This window comes from Limulus polyphemus, unplaced genomic scaffold (genome assembly GCF_000517525.1).
Source record: "Limulus polyphemus unplaced genomic scaffold, Limulus_polyphemus-2.1.2 Scaffold38, whole genome shotgun sequence".
NCBI classification, from domain to species: domain Eukaryota; kingdom Metazoa; phylum Arthropoda; class Merostomata; order Xiphosura; family Limulidae; genus Limulus; species Limulus polyphemus.
In genome coordinates this window covers 155,684-173,685 of record NW_013665648.1, presented here as the reverse complement: position 1 = coordinate 173,685, position 18,002 = coordinate 155,684, and the positions used below count along the sequence as shown (strand labels likewise).

General features: G+C 32.7%; 2 protein-coding genes across 5 annotated transcripts in view; one reads left to right on the top strand and one right to left on the bottom strand.

The window, feature by feature from the left end:
* LOC106461265 (CUE domain-containing protein 2-A-like) overlaps positions 1-3,610 on the bottom strand; it is a 19,377-nt gene extending 15,767 nt beyond the window's left edge. The window contains exons 1-2 of one of the 3 annotated variants that reach the window (XM_022388442.1): positions 3,540-3,610; positions 740-850 (exon numbers count right to left, since the gene is read on the bottom strand). In XM_022388442.1, the coding sequence (XP_022244150.1) occupies positions 740-837 (98 nt within the window). In that variant the 5' untranslated portion in view covers positions 838-850; positions 3,540-3,610. Of the gene's footprint in view, positions 1-739; positions 851-3,330; positions 3,494-3,539 lie in introns of those variants that run through there. The other 2 variants (XM_013921079.2, XM_022388434.1) reach the window with 2 other exon arrangements.
* Positions 3,611-9,737: 6,127 nt separating this feature from the next.
* The window catches only part of LOC111086258 (anoctamin-5-like), a 14,641-nt gene continuing 6,376 nt past the window's right edge, over positions 9,738-18,002 (top strand). The window contains exons 1-5 of one of the 2 annotated variants that reach the window (XM_022388426.1): positions 9,738-9,911; positions 10,741-10,849; positions 11,307-11,423; positions 16,101-16,223; positions 17,762-17,910. In XM_022388426.1, coding sequence (XP_022244134.1) covers positions 10,834-10,849; positions 11,307-11,423; positions 16,101-16,223; positions 17,762-17,910 — 405 coding nt within the window. In that variant the 5' untranslated portion in view covers positions 9,738-9,911; positions 10,741-10,833. Of the gene's footprint in view, positions 9,912-10,740; positions 10,850-11,306; positions 11,424-16,100; positions 16,224-17,761; positions 17,911-18,002 lie in introns of those variants that run through there. The other variant, XM_022388428.1, reaches the window with a different exon arrangement.

Genomic DNA, 18,002 nt, shown 5'->3' with positions numbered 1-18,002 from the left:
AGTTAGTCGTACGTTAAGTAAGTAATAGATAATAATAAACTAATTATTTATTTAATTTATTGTGTATATATATATATATATATATATATATATATAGTTTCACCATGGCTACTTTCTGTACTTTTTTTTTAATGAAGTCATACCTATTTCTAGTGCTTCATTTTCTCTCGTATTCTCTCTCATTATATGCATAATGACAGTCATATTTTCCCATAGCTAAATGGATATCACATATCATTCTGGGCTGTCTAGATAGTTGCACACACAAAAAAGGCTTTTCTGTTGTATATTTCTTAAAACTAGAAAATGTGCTAAGTAATTGTAATAACTGAGAGATTTTATAGTGATTAAACAGCAGTGACAATAAATATTTCTTAAAGACAATTTCAGCTAGTGGTGACTGGGTTGATTATGTTTCAAATAAAACTTTAAAAATTTTCTTTTTTTATTGTTCATATATACATCATAAACTTACCACACATTCAGCTCATCGGATATCCTAAAGTCTAAATGTGCTACATTTTTTTCATTTTCTTAAATAACTTATTCTTATAACTTTGAAAATGGTACAATACTTTGGTAGAAGAATTTTTTAATTGTTTTGTTTTCTAAATAAATATACTTTCAAATCACATAACTGTTTTGAAAATTAAATTACCTGTATCAAACACAGCTGGATTCTAGCAACGTATTAATAAAGCAATTATGTATACATTATCTACTTAGTTTTAGAACTTACCCTAATGCATCTTCTCCTGTATGGTTTTTAATAAAGATTGCTAGCTTGCCCTTCACAACATCATCTCTTGACTCCAATATATTTTCTAGGGTGCTCATTGTTAAACACAAGCTAAGAAATAAAAACAAGGTATTACTTACTGACACCAAAATACTTAATGGGTATGTATAATGATTTCCATACATAATGTATATCCTACAAAGTTTCACACACACACTCTTTTCTATGTTAATTGCAGATTTTAGAAATAAATACAATTTGCTATGGTAATTATGAAATACTTAGTTCTCTCAAAATAAACCTATATTATATTATTAGAATTTAAATCATAATGTTAGGAACTTAAAAAAAGGGATAAAGCAAATATTATATTTTTACATGCATAAATACAATACTAGAAACTCATAAGATCCAGTGTTCAAAAAGAGAAATGTAATGTTTGGATAGTTTAGTCAATGAATATTTCAAAATTAAGAAAATATTCTAAATACAATTTGTGTTATCACACTTTGTATGTAGAATTGCATTCATTTTTACAATGGGGACAGAGAAAATTACTTGATGATGTGCCCCAGGGAACAGAATAAAACTAACTTCATGTTGCTCTTATAATTCTACTCACTATCATATAGTTTTCAATAAAGTTGAGAATTTCTATCAGCATTTTGCTTCAGTTTGACACTACAACATCCATACTTTTGCTGGTGTTGTTACAAGCAGAAATATTCTACTCATTTTACAGAATTTACCATTAACAACTTGACTTGGAAGTATTACCATCTACAAATATCTTCAATATCAGGTACTAAACAACAAGGAAGACCTCGTGCTAAGAAAATATTATGGGCAAACAAATGTAATGTAGAAAATATTCAAGTTTCACTAAACTTGGTAATTAATAAATGGAAAACTTAAAAATACTGATGATTTTATGTTGTACATAAAAACATAACATTTCCTGACATTCCTCCAGTTATTGTGGTAACTACTCTTATCTGAACAGGAAACTAGTACATCTGGAACATGACACCACAAATGAAAAAGTAGCAGATTCCACTCACTGTCTTTGAGACAGAAACTCAACAGGAATGGACTTTCTTCTTGCACTACCATTCCATTTCTGCCCAAACACATGAGACATACATGCAAGAAAGAAATACCACCATACACTCCATGCCCACAAACATAGAGATTAAAAACAAAACTGTTAAAAGTGAACACTGAAGTATCCACTCAATATCTGGCTTATTAAAATGTTTTCATGAAGCCTGTGCATGTTTGTTTTTTATATTGTTTTATTATCTTCATGGGTTGTTTTTCACTTTATTTTTTAATCAAGCATGCTTCAGTTTCAGATTAACACCAAAAACCCCTTTTTAAGGGAAACTTTGCTATTTTAAGTGGATAAACTAATTTTTGCATATCATATTTTTAGTAAGGAGGGCATCTTAATTACATTAATTCTTAACAATTTTAATACACTTTGGTGGGGGGATCAAATTAGAATCTAACAAAGCAACAGCATTACATTGTAAATTTGCAAGTTGAAATAATTGTTAATTCTTCCATACATAGTTTAAAATATACATGTCGGAAGGTATAATAAAGTAATTTTCTATACTTCTATGTACGTGTTCTGCATGTAGTTAATACAATAAGCATAAATCAGATGTCCAATGATCACAAACATTTACCAATTGCTTAGGTTACCTCACAGAAGCTTGTACCAATTTAATTCTGTGTTTATGTATACTTTTTGAGTTGAGGCGACCCATTTCAATTGGTGACACAGATACTTGTACACTTTAGTATGACTTGGAGGCTCTCTCTCTCCTGTATATTTTCTTTTGAATAAGCATTGATAAAGGTATGAGTTTGGGGATTCTTTCCTTTGTATATGTTATCTGAAACAGTCACTGATATATGCAATCTAAGAACTCTAGGATAGTGCAGTATAACTCTTGTAGTATTACATTATTCTTTGTTCTGTTTTTATCCTGTGTAGATGTTGCTGAAAACTTTTCCAGCACCATTAGCCAGTTTGAGTTCAAACAACTAGAAGCTAACCAATAAACTATTGTGAAAAAACATGAAAAAATTTGTTTTATTATTTTTTTATGTGTTGTTTTCCTTCATTGTCCATGCCTGAAATATTATTCTGCATAACACTTCTGGAACATATAAACGTCTGTCAGACACTAGTGTACCTGGATACCACAAATCATTTTAAGTTGCACTTCATGATTGAATTGGAGTGCACAAGAACTTGAAGGTTAGTCTTACTGAGTTACTGTAAACTTTAAGGTAAAGTTTATGTCCTTCAGATAGTACATAATACAAAATTTAAACATGACATTCTATACTTGTTTTCATTATAACACTAACAAAATCATGTGTTTGTCCATCATCTGAGTATATGGTAACCGTCTGTTATTTATATAAATTATAAGTTGTAACTACAACTTAAGACTTAAGTTACATTCACCAGCTAACTTGTTGTGTTGTTAGTGTTACACTACTTAAGTAGTTTATACTTGTAAGTTATATTTATAATATTTTCAATTCATAACTTATAATATTAATAGCAATACTTAAAATTCCAGATTGCCCCTGAGCTGAAGAAGAACGGTCCACATTTCGAAAGCACTCGGGTTATGATGTTTTTATTAATTTCTATCAATACTTAAGTAATACTATTACTAATAGTACTAATAACGCTACTACCACACTGCTTTTTAGCCTGGATCTACGATTTAAAAATAGAAATGCCTTAAAAACATTAAAATCAGAAATACTTCACCTTACACATTCAATTCGAGTAACAACAATCAATACTTCTTACATAAAATAAATAACCAAAATGTTTCAAACACAAAGTACAGCACCACCTACAGTTGAAAACCGTAACTATAGTATAGCTTTGTTTGTGTGTTTTATAAATATCCGTTTACGTCTTTGAATCAATTTTTTGTGAGATTTTTAGTTAATAAAACCAGTGAATATATAATTTCCGCAAAGAGTATTCGGTAGGTCGGCGGTTTTATAATAGGAGGATCGGCAGTATAAATTATGAAGCAATAATAGATTTAAAGACAAAACAAAAAAAGTGGAAAAACATATACCACGAAAAATGAATAATGTTTCCATTAAAGTTTAAAATCACAAGAGGAAGGGCGTCCAATCCCGAAACGTTGTAAATATTAAAACAACTATTTAACATTAGCCATTTTTGTGGTGTAATTTTTTTTCCCATTTTTTCTTTTCGTTATCAAAGTAACACAGCAGTTTTTTAGTTGATTTTCTTCCTGGATTTAAAGAGTTTAAGCAAAGAAATAACGAGACTGTGCATAATGTGTTACACAAAATGAAAGCAATATTTATTTAAATCTATAGGCAAGTGCAATGTGCATACTTACTGGGTTTTCGTCAATTGATGAACTAGATTTTTCCCTTAAGATGTTTTTTCCGTCAATCAACTCACTTGAAATCCTATTTAATAGTGTTCAAATCTAAAGTAACTTAATTAATGGGAGACGTTGGATTTGTCCCTAGCCTCTATCTACTAATCATTGTCATTCAACATATGTAAGGTTATAACCCTTAGATATCATCTGCTCTAACAGTGAAGGTTACTGTTGTCATCTTTATCTTGCACGATGTGCGGCGTTATAACAATATTTTCCATGGGCAGAGCAGGCAAGATCTACAGAGCAGCAAAGGTAGCTACATCATCGTCGACTTAATGGTTTTTTGTTGTTGTTTTTTTACTATGTGTTATGTGAAAACTGCATAGATTCTGAATAAACGAAAATTTTTGAAAATTTATATCTTAAAATAAGAAGGCTGAAAATGCGCTACACAACACAGCAGCATGATATGGCAACCATCTTTCCTAATGGGTGAGCAAAGTTGTATTGAGAAAGAATAAACTAGTTTTATTTAAGAAAGGACTTGTATCGCTGAAGTTCTTCGGAAAGAAATTATACGGGAAATTAACAAACAAACATAGAGACGTAACATACACATTCACATTTCAGGCCAATATGACAATACGTACAAGAAAAAGTCACCATTTAACAGTAGCTGTGCCAGCCAACTGAGAGTCCAAGTTAGGCAAGTGCAAAAGTCAGATCACATCTACAGGCCTGGTGACTAGTTTAGAGAACTATGGAACTTGTTGTCACGTGGTATGGGCTGATAAGTATACATGTGCATGAGGTTAGTTTTTTTATCTGACACAGGAACAAGCAGAACATATTTCGACCTTGCTGTGGAGTAAAACATGTGCTTTGTTTTAATCCAACACTGTTGCCATCTAACACAAACTTTGTTTTGGTTAATGGCAACAAGCTAGGTGTAAATGTAGAGTTGCTTCTCCAACTTAGTCTTGGTAATACTGCACATCAAGAAAGAGAGGTTGTCTTTCATTTGGGCTCAGACACTCGTATCTTAGGGCCTATTGTGAAAATTGTTCCAATTTCGCTACTGGAATAGGATATCCACAGTTCTGCATTTAAACCATCTAGTACCAGCCTGATTAAGGCCGAGAAAAGTGGGCATCATGTTCAATGAAAAATAATGTGATAATTACCCTTAATGTGCAAGCAGTATTCTGTATTGTACTATGAGTACAGCATGATGCATTTTCACCTCTTACTGCGGTGATAAAACCAACACATAAAGCACACTGTTTTTGTCTGGAAAGGAGACTGTATTAGCTTGAACAGATCACTGTTCAAGCACACTTGTTGTACCAGTGCTGGCTTACAATTAAAGACATACGCCATCCAGCTTCCAGCTAGAATTATCATTGGCATGGTAAAGGAGGTAGAATAGATGAAGACTAGCAGTACTACTGGTATTCAGGGGTGAAATTCTGCTGGTTCTAATCAGTAATGAGTACTGGGACTTATTTGAGCTGCTTTATCGTTTTTTTATGTTTACATGTAGATTTTTTTATTTTTCAAAAAACAGGTCCACTTCACCCAGCTGAGCACCTCTACTTTTTTTTGAGAATTTCACCCCTGCTGGTATTGCAATCACTGTGCCATACTGTAGAACAAACTCACAATTTCTAGGGTACCTCAAGTTTCTTGTTGGGAATTGTGCAGAAAGTCTGAATTAATGCAGACACATGAACCTAGAGAATTGCTCAAGGAGTTTCCTTTTATGTTTGTGGGGCAAGATGGTTGAATGCATTGGATAATGGTTACACATCATCATATACAGATGGCATATATCCAATAAAACAACCACTATACAGGCTTCCTTGGTGAACCAGGGATATAGCTAGTACTGAAATTGAATGGATGTTTAAGAAAATAATAATACAACCTGCGTATTTCTCAAAAGAAAAAAGGAATATCAAAATTATTTGTGAACTTTAAAGGAGAAACAAGTGGATGTGTGTCAATGCCTTTCTTTTAACAAGCATAGACAAACGTCTAAATATGTTGGAAATGCCCATTGGTTCAGAACACTAGGCTTGGCTTATGGATATTAGTAAGTGGAACATAATGGTAAGAGTAGAATTAAGACTCTTTTCAGCTCTTGAGAAGTACTACATAAATTCTGCACAATGCCTTTCAATCTGTGTAATGCACTTGCAACTTTTGTGTGGTTAGTGCAAGTTACATTAAGACAACTGGAAGGGGAAGATATCTCACATATATGGATTAAATACTTGTCAAGCTGGAACTGAGAACTTGATAATTGTATTCCAGTGCATCAGGAATGCAGACTAGAAATTGAATCCAGGAAAGTATGTAGCCATGCATGCAGAAGTGCAGTTTTTTGGTCACATAGTTGGCAGAGATATATTGTCCAATGATCCTGTGAAGATCACAGCAGTCAAGGAATGGCCTCTACTTTTTAACAAATGGAAAGTTTACAGCTTTCTAGGTTTTGTGGCATATTATCAACAGTTTGTGGTCAATTTCTCCAAGATGAACACAGCATTTTTTGCACTGACTAAAGTTGATGTGCGCTTTCTATGGACACTTGAATGTTAAGACATACTCTATATCTTTAAGTGTGCTAGTATTGTCTTCTCCTTATCGAGCATCTCTGTTCTTTCTGGATACAGATTCCAGAGATTGCTGAATTGGTGCAGTTTTATCACAGGTAAAGGATAAAATAGAGTGCATGATTACATATGTCAGTCATATCTGGGGCACTCCTTCGTGCTGATACTTTACAACAAAGAAAAAACTACTTGTAGTTGTAATATTTGTCACACATCATGACCACTACTTGTATGGAAAGGGGTTCAATATATGAGTGGACCATGCATCACTGAAATAGTTAAAGAACTTTTAAAACTCAGAAGATACGATTTCACATTAAATAACCATGCCAAAAGAGTACAAGTTTGTTGTACAAACCAGATGTGGTCATCAGTATGGAAACACCGATAGCTTATCTTACCAGCCCATGAGATCATGTCCATTCAGTGAATGTTCAGGTCCTGGACACTGAGACGTCTAAAGCCATGGCAATAGCAATGATGTCAAACTATATGAGAAGTGACAATTTTGCATTTGATTAACATCCTGTACAACCAGTTAGAAGTTTTGAGAAGAGCAACTGAGGGACCAGATATAACGTGGATGCTACCTATCATGCACGAAAATAGCACATGGAAATCACTAAATGTCAAACATAGTACTGGTACATGCAAGATCTGGCACTTGCATAATCATTTATGAGAGCAGGAGAGTGTAATATAACATTGTACACAGTGTGCTGCCTGGAGGAAAAGCTGGATGGATTCATACAAATAAAATTTTTTATTAATTTATATTTTACATTTACGAAGTGAGCTTTGAAATTTTGATAACTGATCACACGTTTTGTTTTAATATCCAATCTCGTAAATACAATCTTAGTTTGTTATAATGAGACATACACAACGTATTTGTAATAATCATTTCTTTTTTGACACAAAAATCGGCTAATATTCAACATATATTGCAAAAAAAGTGTATTCTTCTTTATTTTGTGAACAATTAAGTTAAAAATGTAATGGAAACTAGTTCCAATAATACTAAGGCTTTTCTTATTCCAACTGCTTATAGTCCCCCAGTGGCACAGCGGTGTGTCTGCAGACTTACAACGCTAGAAACCGGGTTTCGATACTTGAGACCGCATGGTGGGCAGAGCACAGATAGCCCATTGTGTAGCTTTGTGGATAAATTCAAACAAAACAAAAAACTGCTTATAAGCTTTCTACCACCTTAGACTTCCTTCTCCAGGTGATAAATATTTGTACTTGAGATCTAAAATTTTCTTATTGCTTAGAACTGTTTGACCTCAATTTCATCTCACATCTGTGCTTAAAAGTTTATTTAATCTTCTAAAATTGTCCACATTAAAAGACAATGTTAGAAAACTAACAAAATCATTTGTTGTTTACAAATATACCTGTTCTTTACATTACAAATGTAATTCCACTGTTTTAATAGGCCAGGTTGATATCATTGTATTGTTGTTCTCTGTTTGGGGAAGGGGGTGGGGTCCTTTTAAGTTATCTCGTGAAAATATTTCAAAATCCATTCCACATAAGCTATAACAATTTAGTTTAGTTCCTCTTTCAACATTTCTATAATCTTGAACACTTGTAAGATGTACACTTTCGTAAAATCTTGTAGGCCTACATTGCAAATGACTTTCAAATCTCTGTAACAATACTAGAATTAATGTAAAATCAACTACTTTTACAGAGTAACTCAGTAAGCGTGTTACCTATCACAAACACAAATACTCCAGGAAATCACACTGTCTGATTCAACTTTATATCATCAAATAACTTTATCTATCTCAAAATATACTGCGAAAACGCTGATGTCAAATTATAATTTCCCAGGCCTAGCTTAAGGTTACTATTAAATCCCACAGCTCTCTCTAGCTAAAAAACCATTCACAGCAGTAAAAATATAGTTTACAACAATATTCCGTTCTTGCTTCTGGTGTTAGTGTTCGAGAATCTTTGGCCATAATGACAAAGAAACCAAGACAGAATTTAGTGGGTAGTTCCATTTAAACTTCTCTTTTGAACTTAATAAGCATTTAGTTTATATAATTCTTGCTTTTCGTAATATAGAAACTGACAACACATCCACAGTAAAACTCCAACTTAGCTAACCATAATCTAGCCATTTCGTAGGCCAAATTTGTGATTTCTTTCGTGTGTTCTAGTGTTATTTAATATTGTCAATATCAAGCAACATAAGTGAAAAGTTTCTTGGGGAACAACATATAAAATGTTTTGCTTGTTTGTTGAATTTCTCATAAACCTAATATCAATGCTATATCACTATCTATTCCTAATTATGAAATGATATACAGTATACTAGATAGAAGACAGCTACACGTCCTCGCCAAGTCTTGGGCTACTCTTTACCAACGAACAGTTATAACACTCCCACGGTTGAAATGGCGAGCATTTTCAGTAACAAAATTCGATCCTGCAACCCACAGATTGTAGGTCGAATGCCCTAACCACAATGCTATATAACACAGATTAATTAAAACACGTTTAGAAGCTTTCTAATGTATCTGTTGTACTATTCAACGTCGTATTTACTTTTTCACCTGTATATAATCGATCTATTGATCAGATATATGGCTGTTATTCTAAGTACAAAAGTTTTTAACTTGTCTCTGCTATTATTATACAGCTATAGCGGTCTTTCGAAAAATTACTGACTAACAAAATTGCTAGATTTTGATGAATGGATTTCTCTTGCGTCAACATTTTGTCAAAGCAATCATCAATCGCCTGAGCCATTACCACTCACCAAAAACTATCTATATACAAAGAAAGAGACATTATGCAGATTTACAAGATTCCAGGTATGTGTTAAATATCTTCTGTCAGTTTACTAAGTGTAATACTTTGTAAATTGTCAAGCGACATATTTTACTACCTTAGAAGGTATATCTGGCGACATCTACCGACCTTTTGAGGTTGGTTTGATGACTTAGGGAGTAAGCAACACTGTTTAACAAGAAATATGCTTCAAAGTTCAAAGGTTTACAAACTTTACAGTATAGGCGTCAAATATTATGACATATAAACAGAAGTGAGAGTGGCATAACGTTTATGTAAAGCAGCATAAAGTTCTAGGAAAACAGCAGTTCACAAAATAAATGTTAACATTATTTAATATTAGTAAGTTTATGAATTCCTAGAGCCTAACTACACTACAGTAACTCTTACAAGTTACACAGGCCTAACTAGATTTAGTGTAACTTATAAACAAAATACTGACCATATCCATAGGCCTAATTTCATAAAACAATTGCTTATATCTGAATTAAGTTTTCTAAAATATTAAAGTTAATATTAACGCTATTTTTAAGCTAGGCTTTTTGTACTTTTGTTTTACCCATGTAATACAAAATGTCAAGTTATTTCAAGTGTTTTACGTTCAGAATTAATTTAGGCCTAACATTAATGTTTTTTACACAATATTAGGCTAGTTCCACTAACGCTAATTCAAAAAGTTGGAAAGCTTCGCGTTTAAGCTAGGCCTACATAGGCTCTTCCCAGTTCTAATTAAGGGTTCAAATTGAATAGTTATAGCATACACTGGCGGAGGAAGCAAAGTTACCTAGTTAGGGGGGGATGGGGGGGGGGATGGGTTAAAGTTCACGCAAGACCTGAACATGGTAATACTGAGGATCAGAAAATTCGGCAACTATATTTATAGACTTCAAATGAGAAAATTCTTAAAAATAATCAAATGTAGATGGTAAACTGTGAATATGTGTTTTATGACAGTCATTGCTTAAGGCAAATAAATTAAACAAAAAAAGAATATTTTACTCACGAGTATGTGCATGTACCCCATTTCACATAAGGAAAATATATATCTAATTTTGTTTTACAAAAGTTAGCCATTCTTAGAATTGGTTGGTAATTTCAAAATAGTTAATCACAGCAGATTTACTTCAAAAATAATTCCCGAAATTCTTCACTTTGTCTTCTTTTCTTTTAGATGTTGCTCAGATAAAAGGTATCCTCAGCTCTTCACAACAATACTGAACAAAACTGTGCTAAAGACATCCCTTTTAACTCATTTAATGGGGTTATGATTTCAGCATTAGGTAAGACATGCATAAGAGTAAAATCGTATTAAGCAAATGTTTTAGATAAGCTTTCTAGTGTAAAGCCTCACTCTTTTTGTAATTATAACAAAAGAACCACAACATTAAACTACTCATGTTTATTATTATGGTATTTTGAGTTAAAACCAATTTCCCAAAAGAGTAAATTAGGTAGATCTGCAACCTAAGTTCTGCTAAATTTAACAGTTAGGACATAAATGGGCTGGAAATGATGGTTCATCTGTTTGTTTACCATCTTGTCATAGTACTTCTTGGGGTTAATAATACTCATCAAGTCTTGTAAAAATTTAGTAATGTTTTTTTTTTAGTAGTGAAATAAAATATTTAGTTTAAATAAAGTAATTTGTTCTTTTGATTGCAATCAAAGTAAATCATTTAATATTTAAACCAAGTACATCTGTATTTCTAAGTAAACTACAAACTGTTTTTTTATTAGAAAATTCTGGGGAAAAAAATGGACAGAAAATTTGTGAATATGATAATGAAGATAATGACAAAAGTTCAAGTAATTTATCATTTCAGTCTATTAACTTACAAGAGACTAAAACAGAAGGTGAGTTGTTAATCTTGAATAAAAACTCTTTATATGAGTAATATATATTTTTTCATTAATGTTGGTGAAAAATATATTCAATTAGGTATAAAGGAAATATTCAAAAACTTGTGGATTCACTTGTGTATAAGTGCAAATGGTATTTTGTATGTAGTGTGATGCTAAGAAAAATTGATAGGTTTTGGGAAGGATATCTAAAGGCTCTTTCCAACACAAAATATTCATATCTTCAGTTCATAAAGACATGCTCATATCAAGGATTTAGAATTTCCAAGTTGTGGCTATCTCTTATACTTAATGCATTGGAAAACAAAGGAATATGGTTAAACTTGTGGCACTGCAACCATCCAAAAAGGGAACTATATTAAGTCATACCTATAGCCAGAGTAAGCAAAAGTCTTCCACGTTCTCCAGACAACACTACACAAAATAATCAAGAAGGATCTCCATATGGAAAAAGAGGTCAATGGGGTATGGGTTCATAATGATAAGACTTTCAGTCATACCTTCCATTCATCCATCTCATACCTCAAGCACCTAGAGAATGAAATGAGTGTTCTTGCTAGTCCATACAAAAACATATTGATCAAGTTGCCTATGGATCTCTGAATCATCAGAATTTTGAAAGGGAGACTGGGAAACTATTATCCTTTTACATTAAATGAATTATGGAAAGGCTGCAGGAAGGAGGGGTGTTTTTTGGATATGACAGTATTAAGGTGGAGCCTTTTGCAGTGGAAACTACACAGCAAGGCTATTGTCAAGAGGTATGGTCATTAGATAAAGCAAGACTGGATTCAGCAGCATGGATTCTAATGATGTTGTGAGGCACTAAAATTGTTTTAATAACGTACTCAGTATTTCTTATGTTTGTGTTGATTGTAATATATTCAGTTTTTAGATTGGAAATACATTTAAGTTTATGGAGTTCAATGAAATCTTTCAATATCATTTTTACTCAAATCACATACAATATATGCAAGGTTGGTTATACTTTTGCGTTATGAGCTTCAGGCATTTTACTAAACCTTGCATGGTCTCACATATTTATCTTTCAGTTAATGCTATACTTCAAACAGATATAAGTTCATGGGTTCATATTAGAGTTTGTTCTGGACACTGCTAAACCATCAAGGTCAAAAGGAAGATTAATCAACAGTTTGTGAAGTCGCCAACCTTCTTCGGTAACCAGTATAAAGATATCTTGTTAGTAGTTTTGCTTAATTGTTTGTAGGATAAGTGCTTTATTGTGGCAACCAACCAATGGAATATTGCTCACCTGCATATAGACAGTGAAGTAGACATACTTCTTGAAGTTAACAGTTCTTACCAGTGGCATACTCACAATTTCAGACTGTTTCATCACCTATTTAAGATTTAATTTATCATTCATTTGGTATTCTAGAGTCAACTCCCATTGATGTTGGAACAATATTTATAATGTGGGTGCTGAAAACTATTGAACAAAATCATAATCCCCTGTATATGATGAACACCAGGTAATATGCTTTCAATTGCTGTTGTGTTAAAAACATAAATAAAGTGAAGCCAGCTTCAACATACATTTACATTTATAAGTAAAAATACATTCCTTAATAATAGTCCTTGTAACAATGGTTATAGCAAGTTTACCATGAAACACTGAAAGCAACGAAACATAACATTAAGTCTGCAACCAACCATTAGAGGCTTTTTTAACTACAATAATTTGAAACAAACTTTTCCTGAAGTGGCTGATGTCATATTTTGTCACAGTAAATTACTATATGTGATAAACACCATACAACAGCACTCAAGACTAGCAAAAACTACAAAATTTATATATTCAAAAAAAAACTCATTGCACTCGTATAGCTATGCATGTGATGTAAAACATAAACAGAATAAATCAACACTTTTTTTTCTAACATCACCAATAGGTGTGCAGTACCCCATACTTAATGTCAAGGGGTGTTTCCACACTCTCAGCACCTCATATTTCATAGGAATAACCTTACTTCTGTCCACATGATGGTACGGAAATCTGATAATAAAACTTGTGTTTTTCAGTAGAACTCCATGAGAAGTGGACTACTTCTCTTGGTTGTAAGTTGTTTCAAAAACTTGATCCAAGATTCTTCTCTCATTATGGAAATAGTTTATGTAACAGGTGATTTCCAAGCTCTTGGTAGATTGCAACAAACATCTTCAATTTTTGCAACCCTCAAAACTTATTCAGTGGTACTTTCAAAACTCTGCAGCCATCTCTCTGAGAGACACCTTACCCAAGACAAACTCATATGTCAGGTTAATGTTATCTGAGATTTGTGTATTTTGTGACTGCACATATTACTTCACACAATCTCCCAAGAATTGGGTAATATATTTAACTTTCAACTAGTTTTTTTGGTATGTTTCATGGCTGATAACACCACTATGTACCATGTCAATTGCATAAGGAAAAGTTAACTTGGCTAACAAATTATGTATTTCAGACAACTTCATTTCTCTATACAATCTCCATTAATGTTTTAATCTTTACCAAGTTCATCTCAACTTCACTTGATTTTATTTGGAGAAGGTAATTATCAATCTTATTGAGAGTGGATAATAAATGTTCAATGTGCTGTTTTTTTAAATGGGAAACATTCACTTTTCTTTTACCTTCAATTGGTTTCAATATTCTGACAGTTTACTAAGTTAGCATACCTTTCTAACATAAATAGTTATTGTTGATCATATCATATTACCAGTGTCTGGTACTTCAGAAATGGTTAATGTTTGCACTTCTAAAGACTCACTGCAAATATACTTTCATGGTGATTGGTGCAGCAAAATCACTGCCACTATTACACCAGTTTTATGTTGCCCTGAGCAAAAGTTATTATCTTAACAAATTCTCTTCAGAGCTCGTGATATTGATATTGGTCTTCTAGTTCTTTTCCAAAATGTTGATCATCAATTTCTTTGTCTGTCCATCTCTTTGTATCTTTACTACCAGTTCTGCCCCTAGCCATGGAATTAAAGTTTCATTTGGGAAGATGCAGTTTCAGTTTGGCTTCATATTTTATTCAGAAGTAAACATTTTTGCATATTATGCATATTAAATTTCATACTTCACTGAGCTACACTGCCTTATAAGAAGGTAATCCAGAACTTGTGGCCAATGGGTAACACAGTTGCTAACTTTTCCTCATGTTTTTCTTGTACGGAAACTTCTGCCTCATAGCAACTTTACTAAGTTGCTTCTGAGCTTAGCTATGAGGCTCTTCCATAACCTTGTATAGTCACTTGTACTTTTAGGGACATATCTCCTCACTTCCCAATGTTAACATGACACACAGAGATATATATATATATATACATAATAGAACCATGTGATCAGTCCTACTCTGTGAGGTAGAAAAGTGGTGTTAAGACGAAGGATAAAGATCAGCAACATAAAAATAAAACTAATGAGTAACTATCAAAACGTGCAAAAACAAAGATACAATTGTTTGACATGTTTAAGATATTCTACTTTGGGTGTATAATGAGATTAAGGGAAGATTGACAGAAATTCTTATGGTTATGGTCAAAGGAAGTAGAGTGAGAGGCAGACAGAGACACACTCGGTTTGATGAAATTCGAAAATGAAGTGGAGATGAGACACTATAAGACTTGACTTTGTTAATAGTAACCATATTTTATCAGTATTTTTCAGACAATGTTCATAATTTATACTGAATATATATAGGGGAAGGAAAGTAGTTGAAACCTCTAATTCAATAATTTTCTCATTAAATAATAATAAAACGTTGAAATTAACATGTGGAAACAAGTTTAATTGACTTAAAATGTTTTGCTTGTTTCTACATGTTACGAAAATGAACACATATATTTTATATGTAAATTAGGTTTTGTATTAAGTTTGAAATCTTTCATTCCTGGTGATGCTGTAACTTGGTGAAATGCAGTATAATTTCCTCCCACCTTTAGCCTTTTATATTTTAAATTTGTGAACTGGAAACTGTATAGTTTTAGTAATGTTCCTTGCACCTATGTTGTGGTACCTACTACCTAACAGCTCTTAAAGTCTCTCGGTGAATCAGCAGTAAACATATAGACTTACAAAAGCTAATCCTAGAGTTCAATTCCCTGAAATGGACAGAGGACCGGAAGATTATTTCATAGATTTGCATTAAAACAACAGTACTTACGGTTAATTTTCCTATCATCAATTCGTGTTTTCTGAAATTTTAAAATGGAAGAACTTATATTGAACAATAGCTATATAACTTTACTTAAAAAATACTGTTAGATACATGACCATTCAAATAGTTCTTGGTAATAAATGGAAACTTAAAAGATCATTGCTCAACTTAAATTGTTTGTTTTTAAGCATGGAGCTACACAATGGACTATCTCCATTGACCCACTGTGAGTATTGAACACGGAATGTTACTTTTATAAGCCTTCAATCTTACTGCTGGGCTACTAACAGAAATCTTTGGTTAAGACAACTAAAATAAAAAATTAACTGTCCATCATGTGCACACTCATCTGTTCACATTCAAGAAATGTTTAATTTTGTTTTACAGGTGTTAGTCATTCTTAGAAGTTGATTGGTAATTTCTTCATAGCTAATCATGGCAGATTTTTTGCTATAGTTATTAATGAAACTACTCACTTTGTCGTGTTTTTTATTATTTTTTTTAGAAGCTGCCCAGATGAAGCGTATTCTCAGTTCTGGTTTTATATGCGACGATACTACTCAACAGGATTGTGCTATAAGAGAAAGTTCTTTTTCCTCATTTGAAGGGTTTGGATTCTCAGCACTTGGTAAGGAATTTATAAAAGTTTTCCTTCAAAAATATTCTCAACATTTTTTAATTAGAACAAAAACTATTACATTAAAGGTATTCACACTCACCACTATAACTACACTGCATAAAACAAGTGAAGGATAATCAAAATGTTTGATACTATGTCTTTGTTACAAGACAAAAAAACAAACAAAAGAGAAACATTTTTTATAATAGATTAATTTATATTTACATGAACAATTTCTATATGCTAATAAAGTAGTGTAGATATGAGCTGTGATACCATGTGCAACATGTTGAAGACTCTTTGTTATTTCATTTAGAGCAAATTTCGTCATTGGATGATGCAAAGCTACTACACAAAGACTTACGGCTGAACATTTATGTTGTAGCCTTTCCAAGGAAGAATATTGTAGTAATATGATATTTCTTAATGATATAAAACAAAGAGACAAAACATTTCGAGTAAGGGAGTCTTCAGTGTTTTACATGGAAAGAAGAAGTAAAGATGCACAGCAGAGTGTTTTAGCAAAGGAACTGGCTTCTAAACCCCATCCAAAGCCAATCTGAAGTCATCCTCTCATATGCACAATAATCTGCAATGGATACATCAGCTAACAATGACTTTCAAGAAGTTAGAAACTGTACTATTAGGGCTAAAAGTAGTGGATTTAATAATGCTGAGGACGAGTTATGGAACCTCATATGTCCAGTTGAGGTTGAGAATGTATAAAGCTCATTCCGTTTCTATGTTACTATAGCTTGCACCTGTCAAACCATATTCTGCTTGTGCAAGTAACTTCCCTTTCCTCCCATTTTGGATTCATTTTCTAGTTCCTGGGCAAAGAGCACATCTGTTCCAGAAGTAGTGTGGTACCCCACAGGTGTGCTTCTTTTTCATCTCCAGGCACACCCATTAATTCTGGGCAGTTGCTTTCCATTTGGTTTGATATTTGTGCACCTACACTGACACCTCCACCTATGCAATGTGGGATTAGGAGGTTAACATTTTTCTTACACTGAAAATGTATTTCTGATAGGTACTTACCTCCTTTCACACACTTCCCACCCTTCCTCTCCACTATTCTCACTTGCCAATTCTCAAAAGTGAGGATTGAGCGGCAATAGCAGAGGAAGCTAGCTGCACCAGTATAGGTGGCACAATACTATTGGTGGAGAGTAGTCACATGATATGTACATGTTCAGAAAGGGTGCAAAATTGATGGGGTATATAAACTGGTGCACTGATCACAAAAATGTTTTAGCAAAGCTTAGAGGGCAGACAAACATTGAGATAGCTTTGTGTGAGAGAGGTATCTATCAGAAATACATTTTCAGTGGAAGAAAAATTTTAATACTTTTAATAACTTTTTCATACTTAATATATTTGTATCTGTGTGTTAAAATTGTGCAAACAGAACAATTTGTACATTTGATTTTGGTAATAAACGCAAATGAAACATACACCAATGTATATTTAATAAAGCAATATAATATTAATTTTTTACTTTATTTTATAATTTTTCCAACATGTGTTCTCCATTTTGGTCTTAGGTACTTCTGAAGAGAATGGAGACTATTCTCTCTCATCAAAGAAATTAAGAAATATGTCTACAGATTATGACATTTCTGATGATGAGACCCAAAAAATGCCCTCAGGCAATATTTACATTCCAAAACATTTGATCTCTTCAGTCTGTGAGGTAAGCATAAGTTGTCTGTACTCCCGCCATATAGTTACCTCTTTGATTAGATTAAAATTTAGATTTTACAAAACATTTTCATAAAACAAACA